The sequence below is a fragment of the Sebastes fasciatus genome, chromosome 13, assembly GCF_043250625.1.
Source record: "Sebastes fasciatus isolate fSebFas1 chromosome 13, fSebFas1.pri, whole genome shotgun sequence".
Classification (NCBI taxonomy): domain Eukaryota; kingdom Metazoa; phylum Chordata; class Actinopteri; order Perciformes; family Sebastidae; genus Sebastes; species Sebastes fasciatus.
Window position 1 is genome coordinate 15046511 of NC_133807.1, and position 13445 is coordinate 15059955.

Genomic DNA, 13445 nt, shown 5'->3' on the forward strand with positions numbered 1-13445 from the left:
AAACCGCCCTTGTCTGATGGTTTTCCAATGCTCAAGTGTGATTAAGTTCAAGTGTATGTGTGTGTGTGTGTCCATGATCACGGTGTCGGTCAGATGGTACTTAAGCAAATTAAGAGCTCTTTTGAGGATTAAAAGGTTCTCTCCACTGGTGATTGGATTAAATGTGTCAAAGAGTCCATGTTGGGATGGGGGTGAGGAGGAGGTGCAATGTTTGACATTTAAATACTATCATCCTCAAAACTTCATACCTACATATCTGTCTTTTTGTGATGTATTTCCTTTAGAGAATCACTGTTTAGCCTCTTGCTCTCCTTTTCTCTCTCCCAAAGGAACCAGCAGCATTACCAGTACCTGGAGGTAAACAAGCTGGCAGCAGTGCGTCTAAAACCAGTGTTAGTTGTGGAAGGAGCAAAAGCCTCAGCAGCAGAGGCAGTGATTCATCTGCTAGCGGCAGTAAAGCTGGTGGCAGTTTGAAAAGAGGCAGCCTCAGCCACCAGGACCACCAGGGCCACCAGGACCACCAGGGCCACCAGGACCATCAGAGCCACCAGGGCCATCAGGGTCGCCAGGGCCACCAGGGTCCCAGACAAGGGTCTCGCCCAGCACGACCAGCTTTCCGCCTCTGCAGCAGCCGCAGCTTCTCATCCCTCCACACCTCCTCTCTCATTGCTGCTCCATTCACAAGGAGCAGCCGCTCCCTCAGTAGACTCGACCAAAGAGCCACCGGAGACGGTAATTTCATTCATGTTTAATGTATATGTGTATATCTGTAGTTATTAAGTATATTTACTGAACATTTATTCAAATGAAGTTATATTACAGTCAAGTAGTGGTGGCACCACGGCAAAGACATTGTTCAATTTAAATAGAAGCTCTAAAGATTTTGTGGCAAAATAATGATAAATATCACTAAAGATTTTACTCAAATTGTTTTTATATACTGCTTTTGTTTCTTTACTGCTGTCTCTGAAACAGATTCAGACTGTACAGTTTCAAGTTCACAAGTAAAAAAAGGACAGAAATCAGAAAAGAAAAAACTGAATTCTGGCCAGCAGTCCTCCTCTGAGGAGCAAACCAGGTATGTTGTCGTTTTTAAGTTTTAAGGCTCCTAGATTTTTCATTTTATGGTTTCTTTGTGAAATACTATTATTGTGCCGTATTTCAAATTAAATATTATTACCAGTTTTGTCAATCTGTTCCATTAATGTCTCCATCATTAAAGGGATAACAACGACCAGTGTCATGGTGATGAAGCTGAGAAAATGAAAACAAGCAGCTCCTCTGAGCCACCGGAGTCTTCCTCCTCTTTGGTTTCCACCGCTGCATGTCATCATCACTGCAACAAAGTAAAGAAACAGGTACTTCTTGACAACTGTAGTTTATCAGTATGTGATATATTTAATACTACTTTGTGTTAAGATATTTAACATTACACAAAGTAGTGGATTTATCTGTCTTTTCTTTCTACTGTACTGTGTTGTATTGTGCTGTTTTCTTATTGTATTACCATCAACACATCTACAGTCTATGCACATCTAAGTCTTCTCTAATTCAGCATATAGTTTCATAACACACGTTTTCACCACTAACCATAATTAACATTTGAAGTTAAGAAAATGCTTGAATATAGAGAGTTGGGTAGCAGAAGTCAAGCTTTTTTGATATTACCCAATATCAAGGGTAAATCAAGATAATCCAACATTTCAGATAAACTGTGACAAGATGTTAATACATAGTACACAGATACGACTGGAAACCTGTTTTGTAAAGCAAACACATCCACTACCTTTCACTTTAAAGTGTGTAATGAATAATGTTTCTCTTTCCACAGACCAGAGATGGAGTGTACACGCTCTGTGCTATGACCTCTGGGATGAAACGCAACTGGGTCCAAGCCGTGTTGAAGAACGTGAGGCCCAGTGTTACACCTGACGTCACAAGGTAAATACAGTTTTTATTTAAAATTTAGTACAGGCAAAATACACATTAACAAACTCGATGATATGATGACATGACAATATAACCTCACAAAAGAGAAAAAAATAAAGCAAACACTGAGACAAAAGGAAAATAAATCAATCAATAACAAGACACAAAAATAAAATCAATAGGATGACAGTACCGATACATCTAGAAACTGAAATATACATATGACAAGTAGACAAGTAAGTCCCAGTCTTCACTAGAGCAAATATTTTTCCGTTTCATGTTGTGTTGTGCTACATTTCAGTGGTTTGCAGCAATTCTTTTTTCCAAAAGAAATTAGCTTTGCAATGCATTTTTAGATTCAGATTAGTTCTTGATTGAGCTTTGAATATGATTATTTTAACAGAATAATTGTATTTATTATCTGGGAACAATTTACATCCATGAAGCCTTTAAAAGTGCTGCATAATTGGTGTCAAATTTGTATATAAAATGTATTCCACTGTTCCAGATCTCATGGGATCTGCCTTTAGGACTGATTTCATTGAGAGTTTACATCATGAAGTACCTTCACAAGCTGTTTTATGGCTGTTAGTGGATTAAACATAAATACGTTTTTTTGTCATTTCTCACAGCTCCCTTTCTGAGCAACAGAAATCACAGCATCCCGACTCGCAGTCAGCTGAGAGTCTGGAGAACGCTGAATACCCAAACAGCTTTTTTTTGCAAGAGCACAAAACCAGCGACTGTGGCGAGGAAACACATCAGCAGCAGCAGAAAGAGCAAGAAGTCAAACTGCAGCCAGAGACGGAGCAGAGTTCTGCTGATGGAAGCTCTGCATCATCTACGACCTCCTCCTCTTATCTGTCCTCCCCGAGCTCACCCTCCGCCTCCTCTGCTCCATCTCTCATCAGTCCTCCATGTCAGGTGGAGGAGGATGAAGGTGCTTCCTGTCTTCAATACACGCTTGTTGCAACCACACAGACTGGTGAGTCACAAACAAGCAAAATATCAACACAGAGGTTTTCTTTAGTAATTGATGTTTAAGTTAAAGGTGCATACTGAAATTTCATGTAGATGCTCAATGTATAAGGCCTATATTACTTCAGTTGTGGATGTACTGCTTAATGAATTATAAAATTAATTGTATTTGTGAGTGTAAGCTGCTGGTCATTTCAAGATATTGATGTTTGCAATCATGTATTATACATTTGCTCCATAGGGGAACAGACATAGTGATACATGTCTGCATATTTTCACATTGTACAGAATTCATTTCTGTGTATAACCTGTGTACCAGGTGTGACAGATGCATCATCGTGCGCTGAAGGAGCTGGAAGTAACGGCTCTACTTCCACAACAATGCCGTCAAATGTTGAATGTTTTGATGAACGTTCAAATCCGCGGAGTGAAATTGAGCAGAGTTGGCAGCAAGTTGAAACTACACCCCGGAGCGAGGAACAACAAGAAGTATCAGTAAAGGTCACCTGTGAGTGCACGAAAGAGGAGGATCGATTGCCCCATGAGCAGCAAACTGGGCAACTTGTCAAAGAGGTGAGTTTGAGTGTGTGTATGTAATTAAAACAATTGATTAAAGCATTTTCACCTGAATACATAAACACACAAATACCTGCTTTGTGTGACAGTTTTGTTACTATTTCTCTACAGCTGGAACAAACACAGAAGGAACTGTCTCGACTGCAGCAGTTAAACAGAAATCTTCAGGATGAGCTACAAGAAGAGAGAACGAGACATTCAAGGGAACAGGTATAACGCAGAAGATACTCAAACATAAAGCAAAATATCAGCATGCAAAGCACAGTTTGTCCTTATTAAAGCTCACTCTTATCCTGTAGGATGATCTTCTCTCAAACTCCAACTCGCCTTCAGAACAAGCATTTGCTTTGCAGCGACTCCAGAAGACAAACCAAGAACTCCGCTTTCAGCTTGACGCTCAAAACAGTAGCCATGAGGAAGCCAGGGAAGTTGAGCTACGGCGAAGGGTGGATCTCTTGGCTCAACAAGCACAGCTACTAGTCACCGGTGACGCCACAGCACTCGCACAAGCCCACCTGGAGCAAGATCGCCGGCAGTTTCATGAGCAGCAGGTGGAGTGGGAGCGTTGCGTGGCCTCCCTGAAGTCCCAGCTGAGCACCAGCGAGGAGCAGAAGAAGGAGGCCAGGTCGCGCTTCACACAGCTGCAGCAGGAGATGCAGAGTTACCACAGTCTCCAGCAGGAGGCCGATCGCTTGCACGAACATCTCCAAGAGGTGACGACTCAGCTTCGTGCTAATGAGGAGGCGCAGGCTGAAAAAGAGGCTCGCCTGCAGAAGCACCTGGTGCTCCTTCAAGCGAGTCAGGACAGAGAGCGGAGGAGCTTGGTCGCCAGCCTGGCACAGGCAGAGCAACACTCAGGAGACCTCCAGGAGAGGCTGGACAGGGCTGGGCAGCAGGTGGACAGCCTGAATAAGACTCAAACCTGGACCAGAGACATAGAGGAGGCTCAGCAACAGCTTCAAGAGGAGCTGGCGCGTACGGTATCTGCTGTGCAGAAGCTCCAAGAGGAAAGAGAGCAGCTTGACCATCGCTGTCAAGAGCTGCAGAACCAGTTATGTGAGGCAGACGGGGAGGTGAACAGGCTGCAGAGCCGCTTGAAAACAGAAGAGACGCACTATTACAATCTCGAGCACTCGTTCGAGAGAGTTAGCGAGGAGCTGCAACTGGCCTTGGGGAAGGTGCAGCAAATGGAATCTGAAAGACAGGAAATACGAGAAGGCTACGAGAGACTCCTGGACAGGAAGGAGCAAGAGCTGAGTGAAGTTTTGCTGAAGATGGAAGTCTTGGGTAACAGCCTGGAGGAGACGGAAGTGAAGCTGAATGATGTATTGAAAGGTAGCACCTGTGTCTCAGAGCCTGCTCAGCAAAATGAGAGACAGACAGCTGATCTAAATGATAGCCGGCCAAAGGCAATAGACAGTCGCTCAAATGCAGCTGAACATGCAGGAGATGACCCAGAAAGGTTCATGTCCGTGATCCAGACACTTGAAACCAAGCTTTATGCAACAGAGGAGAAGCTAAGGGACATCATGCAACGACTGGAGGAGCACCAGAGTCACATCAGCTGCCAGGACCCTCACCTTTGCTCCCAGCTCACCCGGAGCAGAGCCACCGCTCAGCACCTCAGCCTGCTGCTTCACAGTCGGGCCAAGCAGAGCCGGAGCTTCGCCCAGGAGACAGAGAGCCGCTGCAGGATGCTGGTCGGCAGGTTTCAGGTCGCACTGAACATCGTACAAGCCTGCAGAGGGAGGCTCCAAACCGCTCCGTTTAACATCACAGACTTTGAGAAGCATTTGGCCACCGTTGCTGCCTGTCTTCAGCAAGGAGAGAAAGACGCAGAGAAACAGCAGCATGAATCACGCAATGCCAGCAAAGGAGAGGACAAGATCCTCAACGATGAGACATTATCTGGAGCTGAGAGCAACATAAGTGCTAAACCCACTAATACATCACCCTCAGAGGACGACGGGGAAAGTGTTGGTAATTGTTTAATGAGGGAAGTGTTTGTAGTGGAAAAAATGGTGTCTGTCCTTCAGAGTCAACATGGCATTGGGCAACTAGCACCAAGAGAGGATGAGGGGGATTTGGCACACAGGTACAAAAGCATAATCTCACAAAGAATCGCTTTAAAAACAGAACAAACTGGGAGAGCTGAATGTGACAACAGTGGACCTTTAGAGAGGGCCATCGGTGGAGCCTGTGCTGAAGCAGAGCTCATTTATGCCGCCTTCAAATTTCAGCAGCAATATGAGACTCAAGTAAAGCTTCAAAGGGAGAGTCTGGCTGATATCAATCCCCCTGAGTTGGCTCCTTATGAGGAGCAAGTGCAGGGAGAAGGTGGAGGTTCAGAAGGATCTGCAGAACCAGTTGAAAAGGATGAATCTGATGTCCAAAAGGAAGAGGCAGAGAAAGAGCCAGAGTGGTTAAAGAGACTAACATCCCGGCTGCAGAGAAGGGCTAAATCCTTACACCAACTCTGCCAGGAGGTTTGTGATGGCGATGGAGTAGAGACTAGAGTGGACGATAACTGGGAAAATGCTTCTGCAGCCGACTTAAATCGTATGCAGGAGCAGGCGAGGTTGATTTATTTGTCAGACAGGCTGCACTCGGATTTAGAGCAGCAGCAAAGTGAGGCGTTACAGGACAAACTGCAAGCTCTGTGCGAAGAGCAGGACATCACATTAAAGGATGAGCAGGAGGTGTTTACTCAGGCCTTATGTCAGCTCCAGGAGGACAACAGTGTATTAAGAGAAGAACTGGAGCGTGCAGAGCAAAAGATAATATCTGTAGAGACCGGGAACAAGAGACTCCTGGAAGACATACGGAAAATTCAGGATAATCACAAGGAGCAGATGAAAAAACTGGAAACGGAGTTTCAAGAGAAGATAAGGGAGCTGCAACAGATCCACGAAGAGGAGATGAAACACTTGCATGGTTATTACGCAAAGTCTTCCAAAGAGAACCAGACCAAAACCTGTTCAGAGACTGAAGGTACCTGTTCCCTACCAGACCAGACTGTGATGGAGAGGAACACAATGCTGGCAGGTGGTGCAGCAGCCATGAGAGACCAGAAAGATCCTGAAAAACCTGAGGTAACAAAGATCTTATTTCTTTATCAGGTACTCTGTCTCTTTAAGTAAGTAAGTAATCATTGATTTTGAACTTTTTCTAAATTTCAAAATAGGCATCTTGTGATGAAGGTTTCACTGCTACGGAGGAGATGCACAGGCAGCTGATAGATGATCTTCAGCAGCAGCATCAGACGGAGGTGGCAGCTCTGCTGAAGGAGAAAGACAAGCTGCTGCAGGAAGAGACAGCGGCCACGATGGCAGGTAAACGTCTTTCAGCAACAAGTCATACAAAAATAAAAGCACTGTAGGCCTGTTAAGTCAATGCAAACTGAATTTCACTCTTTTTATTTATTACTTTTTTTGTGACAGGGATTTTTTGTTGAAGTTGTGTTGATTGACGAACAATGAATAACAAAGAATAAAGATCCTTCGTGTAATAACATGGGAACTGACTGGTTGAACTACATTAGTTTAATGAATGTTACAAATTGTAAATAGATTAAAATATTTAATCGGGATTAATCGCATTAATTGCAAATTAGTTACACATTTTTTATCTGTTTAAAATGTACCTTAAAGGGAGATTTGTCTAGTATTTAATACTCTTATCAACATGGGAGTGGGCAAATATGCTGCTTTATGCAAATGTATGTATATATTTATTATTGGAAATCAATTAACAACACACAACAATGACAAATATTGTCCAGAAACCCTCACAGGTACTGCATTTAGCATAAAAAACATGCTCAAATAATAACATGGCAAACTCAAGCCCGACAGGCAACAACAGCTGTCAGTGTGCTGACTTGACTATGACTTGACCCAAACTGCATGTGATTATCATAAAGTGGGCATGTCTGTAAAGGGGAGACTCCTGGGTACCCATAGAACCCATTTACATTCACATACCTTGAGGTCAGAGGTCAAGGAACCCCTTTGAAAATGGCCATGACAGTTTTTCCTCGCCAAAATTCAGCATAACTTTGGAGCGTTATTTAGCCTCTTTTGGATCTTCACTCAGCAAAAAGAAGACTTGAGAGTTACTTTACAAGAAGCTTTTGTCCATCATGAAAAGTTAGTTGAAGATGAACAGAAATTAACTTTGTCGTATCTTTCTACAGCCATCGTAGCAATGAGGAGAGCCCATAAACAGGAGCTGGAGAGAAGCCGACAGTCTCAGCGCATCAGGGAGAGCGCTGACATCACACAGCTGCACATCCAATATGAGTGAGTGACTACTGGTCCCTTAACTGTGTTTGTTTCTTCTCTCTCACACTGAAGCTTCTGACAGACATTTCACTCTGTTACTGCTGCATTTATTGCAGGGCCATTGGATTTTAAAATAGATAAGATGCATATAAAAACTAGTAGAAAAAGGTAGAAAATTCATATATCAGAAAATATCATACTATACAAAGGTATAAATATATGATGAGATGCATCTATCACTTCCTTCCAGTACAGTTTATGTATGATCATCTGTGCTTTTGCTTCACCACTGCAGGAAGGAGATCCAGCTGATGCACAGGGAGCTGGAGGTGTTGTCGATGCAGCACACTCACAAATGCCTGGAAAACTCTCAGCTGAGCCAGGAGCTGCAGGGTGAGAGACGGTCCTCGATGCAGTTCCAAAAAGAAAACAAGGAGCTCAAAAATAAGCAGGTACAAAACACTTTCTTTTCACAAAGGTAGCTGAGTATCCTTCATTTGTATTCAATCATCATATTCACATCTCGATAGCGTAAACAGTAAGTGTGTGTATTTCTAAAGACATTTGTAAATTTTTCTCCCTCTGTCCCTTGTCGTCCCTTTTTTAAGAGAGAGACAGATGAAATGTCTCAGCTACACTTCTCACTAAATGGGAAACAGTCACATGTTGCCCCTCAAGTAAACGACTTCTATGAGATGGAGGTAAGTGTCTGGAAAACAGAGAGTTTAACCGTTGTCTTTGTCCTCAAGAAGCAGAAAGTAGTGATGCTCTCTGTGTATTTAATTTATTTTTGTTTATAATGGTCTAAGTGGTTTGTACATATTTGTGTTTTTTAGCAAAATTGACCCGTAGCTTTAGTTTTTGTTCTGTCTTTATCTTTCATTAAACCAACTTGAGGTTATATATACATATGTATAGAGCACAGGAAGGAAAAGGTGGAATAATGATGAATTTCCATAAGTATGTAGTAAATGTTTGCACTCATAATTTTCTCTCCTTTACTATAACACATACAACATACTGAAGAATCGTAGCATGTACTTTATCATACTGTGTTGATGTACTTTATGTCAGGAGAGACTTCAGAGACCAGGTCCAAAGCACACTGGAGCACACGCATTTATGGCACTCAACTTAATTAGAAGACTTACGTTTCAACGTTAACTGCGTCTTCATCAGAATCTTCTCTGATGTTAGTTGATTGCCTTAAATCTGTGTGCTCCAGTGTACTTTGGACCTGGTCTCTTATCTGAAGTCTCTCCTGTTACAAGATTGCCCTAATCTGTGAGCACCAGACAGGCCTACTATTCCTTGTGGAACATTTGAAGCACATCTAACCTCTTTTCTTTACTCAACATAATTTGATGTACTTTATGTCACAGGTGATTCTGCGGGCGAGGGAGGCAGAAATGCAGTTTCTCAGACAGGAAGCTCGTTCTCTCAAAGAGGACTTGAAGATTGCTCGAATGGTACTGAAATCTCTAAAAAATTCTGTATATCTTGTTAGATTAGATTGCAAATGTAATCTTTACTTCTGCATTCATACTTGAAAAAACATGATTAATTATGTATTTACTGAAATTAGTGGATCAATATAAATGAACAAAGAATATTTCACATCAACAACAAACCTCTCCTTCCATTTGAGACCATTGAGACATACTAGAACAACACAAACAAGTTAACTTGATGAAGACCGCTGCATAAATTATACATTTAATTTATCACGTACTGTATGTAAAGTATGCAATTGTAAACAAATTAAAACATGTTAATTTATGCACCCTGACAGTCTGACAATATGTATATACTGTATTATTTATATGAAAAGAGCAACTTTCTAGAACTAAAAACAGTGTGTGTGTAACAGGATAAACTATACGCCCAGAACAAGCTGAAGGCCCTCTATACAAAATGCCAGGATGAACCTCATCATGGAGTCAACAAACTCTGGGAAGATGTCAAGTTCGCCACTTGGTCTCCAGGCAGAGACGCTTCAGGACAGAGCCACGGTGAGACACCTTTTACTTTGTGTACATTATAAAATGTTATAACTTATGAGATTTCTACTCACACACATTCAGGCCTGGGAAATAAGCTTATTCGCTTTCTTGCCAAGAGTTAGATGAGAAGATTGATACCACTCGCATATCTGTACAGCCAGCAGCTGATTATCTTGGCTTAGCATAAAGACTGGAAACAAGTGGAAACAGCTAGCCTGGCTCTGTCCAAAAGGCAACAAAATCCACCCACCAGAACATCTATCCATCTCCTCACCTAACTCTCATCAAGAGAACGAATACACATATATCCCAAAATGTAGAACTACTCCTTTAACGTCTCATGCTGGACATGAAACAGACATTTCAGGACTACTATTTGCACTGACACTATTTGCACTGACATTTCTATTTATCTATTTATCTATTTATTAGGTATTTATACAAGGAGAACTACTGGAGAGTCATTGGGTTTTTATATATAGCACTTTTAAAGACCTGATTGCTTTTATACTGCTTTACTCTGTTAATATCCTGTCATCCACTTTTTATTGTGCTGCACCATCGCACTTCACTGTGTTATGTTCTATGTTTGTGACTGTTTTTGTATGTCTGTGTTTGCACCTTGGTCTGGGAGCAACGACATTTCAGTTTAACTGTGTACTTTGTATATGGAAAAATGACAATAAAGTTGAACTTGAACTTGAACTTGAACTTAATTCCCTCCTACCCTCTTGTTTTCTCAGAGGACACTGTGACAAACACCAGTAATGCTGCTTTTCTGAAGAAAACAGAGAAATCGTCCTTCACACGTCAGATCAGAGGAGTGAGGTCAAAGGTAACATTTACTATTACTTTTGTCTATTGATAAATGCTAAACGTTCCCCTCATATGAACCATTTTAACCCTTTTAAACACTCATCACCTCACAGTGAAGTGTTTCAATTGTACTAACTAGCAGTGGTGGAATGTGCAGTATTTGACATACTTGTGTATTTCCGTTTTATGCTATCTACTTATACTTCACTACATATCAGAGGTAAATGTACTTTTTACTCCACTACATTTACTTGACACTTATATTTACATTTTAAATGATCAGATTATATGATATGATGCCGTACTATACTACTAACCCACCCAGTAATATACAAAATATCTAAAATTGGCTCCATGTTGATGAACTACAACATTAAAAAGCTCTTATATGCATTTGTTAGTGAAAACAATATAATATTCTATGATGATATAACACTGTGAAAGGAGCCATTCTGCATACTGAGTACTTTTACTTTTCAAACTTTTATTACATTTTGCTGATAAAACTTTTGTACTTTTACTTAAGTAAAATTTTGAATTCAAGACTCAAAATGTAGTACTTTTAGGCACCACTGCTCACTTTAGATGAAGAACTTTCACGCTTTCTGTTAATTTCATCTTTGTACGTGTGTTTTTGTCTTACAGAGTTTAAAAGACGGCCTTTCTGTCCAAGAAAGAATGAAGTTGTTTGAGTCGTTCTGATCCAAGCAAGATGTTTCAGAGTAAAACTGCTGTTTGGTCAGAGGATATATTATATATTATGTCTATAATATATAACTTTTTATTATGTGTAACTTTTTTTAACTGTGTAAAAAGTTGATTTGTTTGTTGTTGATGTATCAGAGTACCACCAGAGGGAGCAACAAACACTGGCTTTTCTAGATTAACATTTATAAAAGTGTACTATAAAATATAACACAATAATCACAAAGAAATTATATTTATATTTTGGTCCTCAGTACATTGCGTAGTGTAACTTGTGATAATAGACACAAAAGATCGTATGTTGCATCAGTTATATTCAAACTGTTATTAACATATTGTGCCACTAGATGTAGCATTATACAACATTTAACAGAGGTAACTTCTGAAACAGAGGTGATGTCGGTGTTCCTGTATCTGTTTTTGATCCATAAAATCTGTTCTAATATGGAAATATTAGTCATGAGTTATATAAATTCAGACAATAAATGATTTGTCTGTTAACCAAAACAATATTGTTTATGCTTCCCTGTTTCTCTCTGACAGTATCTGATTTTGAGAGCCTACTGTAAGTAAATAACTATGGTGTATATATGTTAATGGAACATTATTATCAGTCGCATGCTGTAAAGATAGATAGTATTTATTGTCCCAGAGGGAGGTTTGTTTCCAGAGCCAGTACATGTTCCAGTAGTTGGCATCCTGAGGTGCTCTTGGTTGCCCATAAAAACATACTAGGGATGCAAAACCGAACCGTAAAAAAAACAAAAACTGTTGCACCACTATTATATTAAATACAGGCCTGCTAATTATTTGATGAGGTGCCAGAGACATGGAACATAGGTCTACTCGATCATTAAGTAGCCAGCCTTATTTCATGTATGAAATCTGTGTTTTGGCTTCATGTAATATAGAAATATCATTCATTACTATCAATCAATCAATTTATATATTTTAGCGTTCAAACACATTGGAAATGGTTATGTTCTTCTTCTCCCTCATGTGCAAAACAAACCGAACCAAAACTACAAAAAACGCAATACAAACTGAACCGTTGGCTTGTTGAACTGTTGCACCACTAATACATACACACAAAATGGAATATACACTTGGTCACATCTACACACATAGCCTATATTTATGTCCCTAATAGCACATCTTCATTTCCTCATTATGGGATATAAATATGAGAGAGAAAGTCTCCTGATAACGTATCAGTAGACTTTATTCCAAATTATAGGCTAATTAAAACAAAAAAAACAGCGTCGAGATTTACCTAAAGTTAGTTAGTTAGAGGACAAAGTGCTGGTGCAGACACGCACAGGAAATGTTGATATAGCAGAGTTGGTAGGAACGTAATAGGCCCTTTTGGCATGCAGGTAAACACAGGTGTAATTGATGAAATTAACTATGGTCCTGCTCTATTTGGTGTGTCACAGTCATCCCAGTGAGCCAGCATGCACAGTACTAGGACCCTGGTCCACCTGAATGCAACAGGGCCATAATTAATGTTATTATGGTGCCTTCAATTGGGGTCGTATTTGCCGTGTTCATGAGAAGAGTCCATTAACGCCCCCCTCATGTGGTATTCACAACCAGTTTCTGAAAGCTCCGAGTTCACGAGTTGTGACGTGTTTGTTGACGTTGTCAAAAATGGTCGGAGGCCATGGAAGTTAATTTTTTCGGAGCATAATAAGTTAATATATTGTAATTTTAGGCGTATATTGTTTTCTTGGTAATTTTACAATAGGTCTGAGGAAAATGTTGATAATTCATTATGTCATTATGTCATTATTAGTCATTATGCCTCTGCATTTCCTGCATTATGTTACCGTTGCCTGGCAGCGGTGTTCCCACGACTTAAACGCCAAGCATATTGTGGGCACGATTTCTCATTTCGTAAACATGAGCTCACGAGTTTCATTTGAAGGCACCAGTAATTACACCTGTGTTCACTATGGTGTTCACCCTACAATGACATGTCCAAATGGCTGCTGTGAAAAGGGGCCTATAACTACACAGCGTGAGTCCTGGATGTCTGGTCAACTAAACAGAGCTCTCTCCCTGTGCAGCTCTGCTTTTGTCAACACACAGTGACAGTGTGTGTTGACACAGTATGAACCTGAGCTCTCAGGAGCCCGGCAGCAAATGAGGAGGC

The 13445-nt window shown here is 40.8% G+C and overlaps 1 protein-coding gene and 1 long non-coding RNA gene across 2 annotated transcripts; both read left to right on the forward strand.

The window, feature by feature from the left end:
* The first annotated feature begins 3229 nt into the window (after positions 1-3229).
* Positions 3230-3889, forward strand: LOC141780484 (uncharacterized). Its single transcript, XR_012596670.1, has 3 exons — positions 3230-3480; positions 3595-3693; positions 3783-3889. It is a non-coding gene; the product is annotated as an uncharacterized LOC141780484 (long non-coding RNA).
* A 49-nt stretch (positions 3890-3938) lies between these two features.
* Positions 3939-11287, forward strand: LOC141781534 (uncharacterized). The gene is made up of 9 exons (XM_074657355.1): positions 3939-6575; positions 6668-6815; positions 7679-7784; positions 8062-8218; positions 8375-8467; positions 9149-9235; positions 9637-9778; positions 10513-10604; positions 11231-11287. The coding sequence occupies exons 1-9, from the start codon at positions 4137-4139 to the stop codon at positions 11285-11287; spliced, it is 3321 nt and encodes a 1106-aa protein (XP_074513456.1). The 5' UTR covers positions 3939-4136.
* Positions 11288-13445: the final 2158 nt, after the last annotated feature.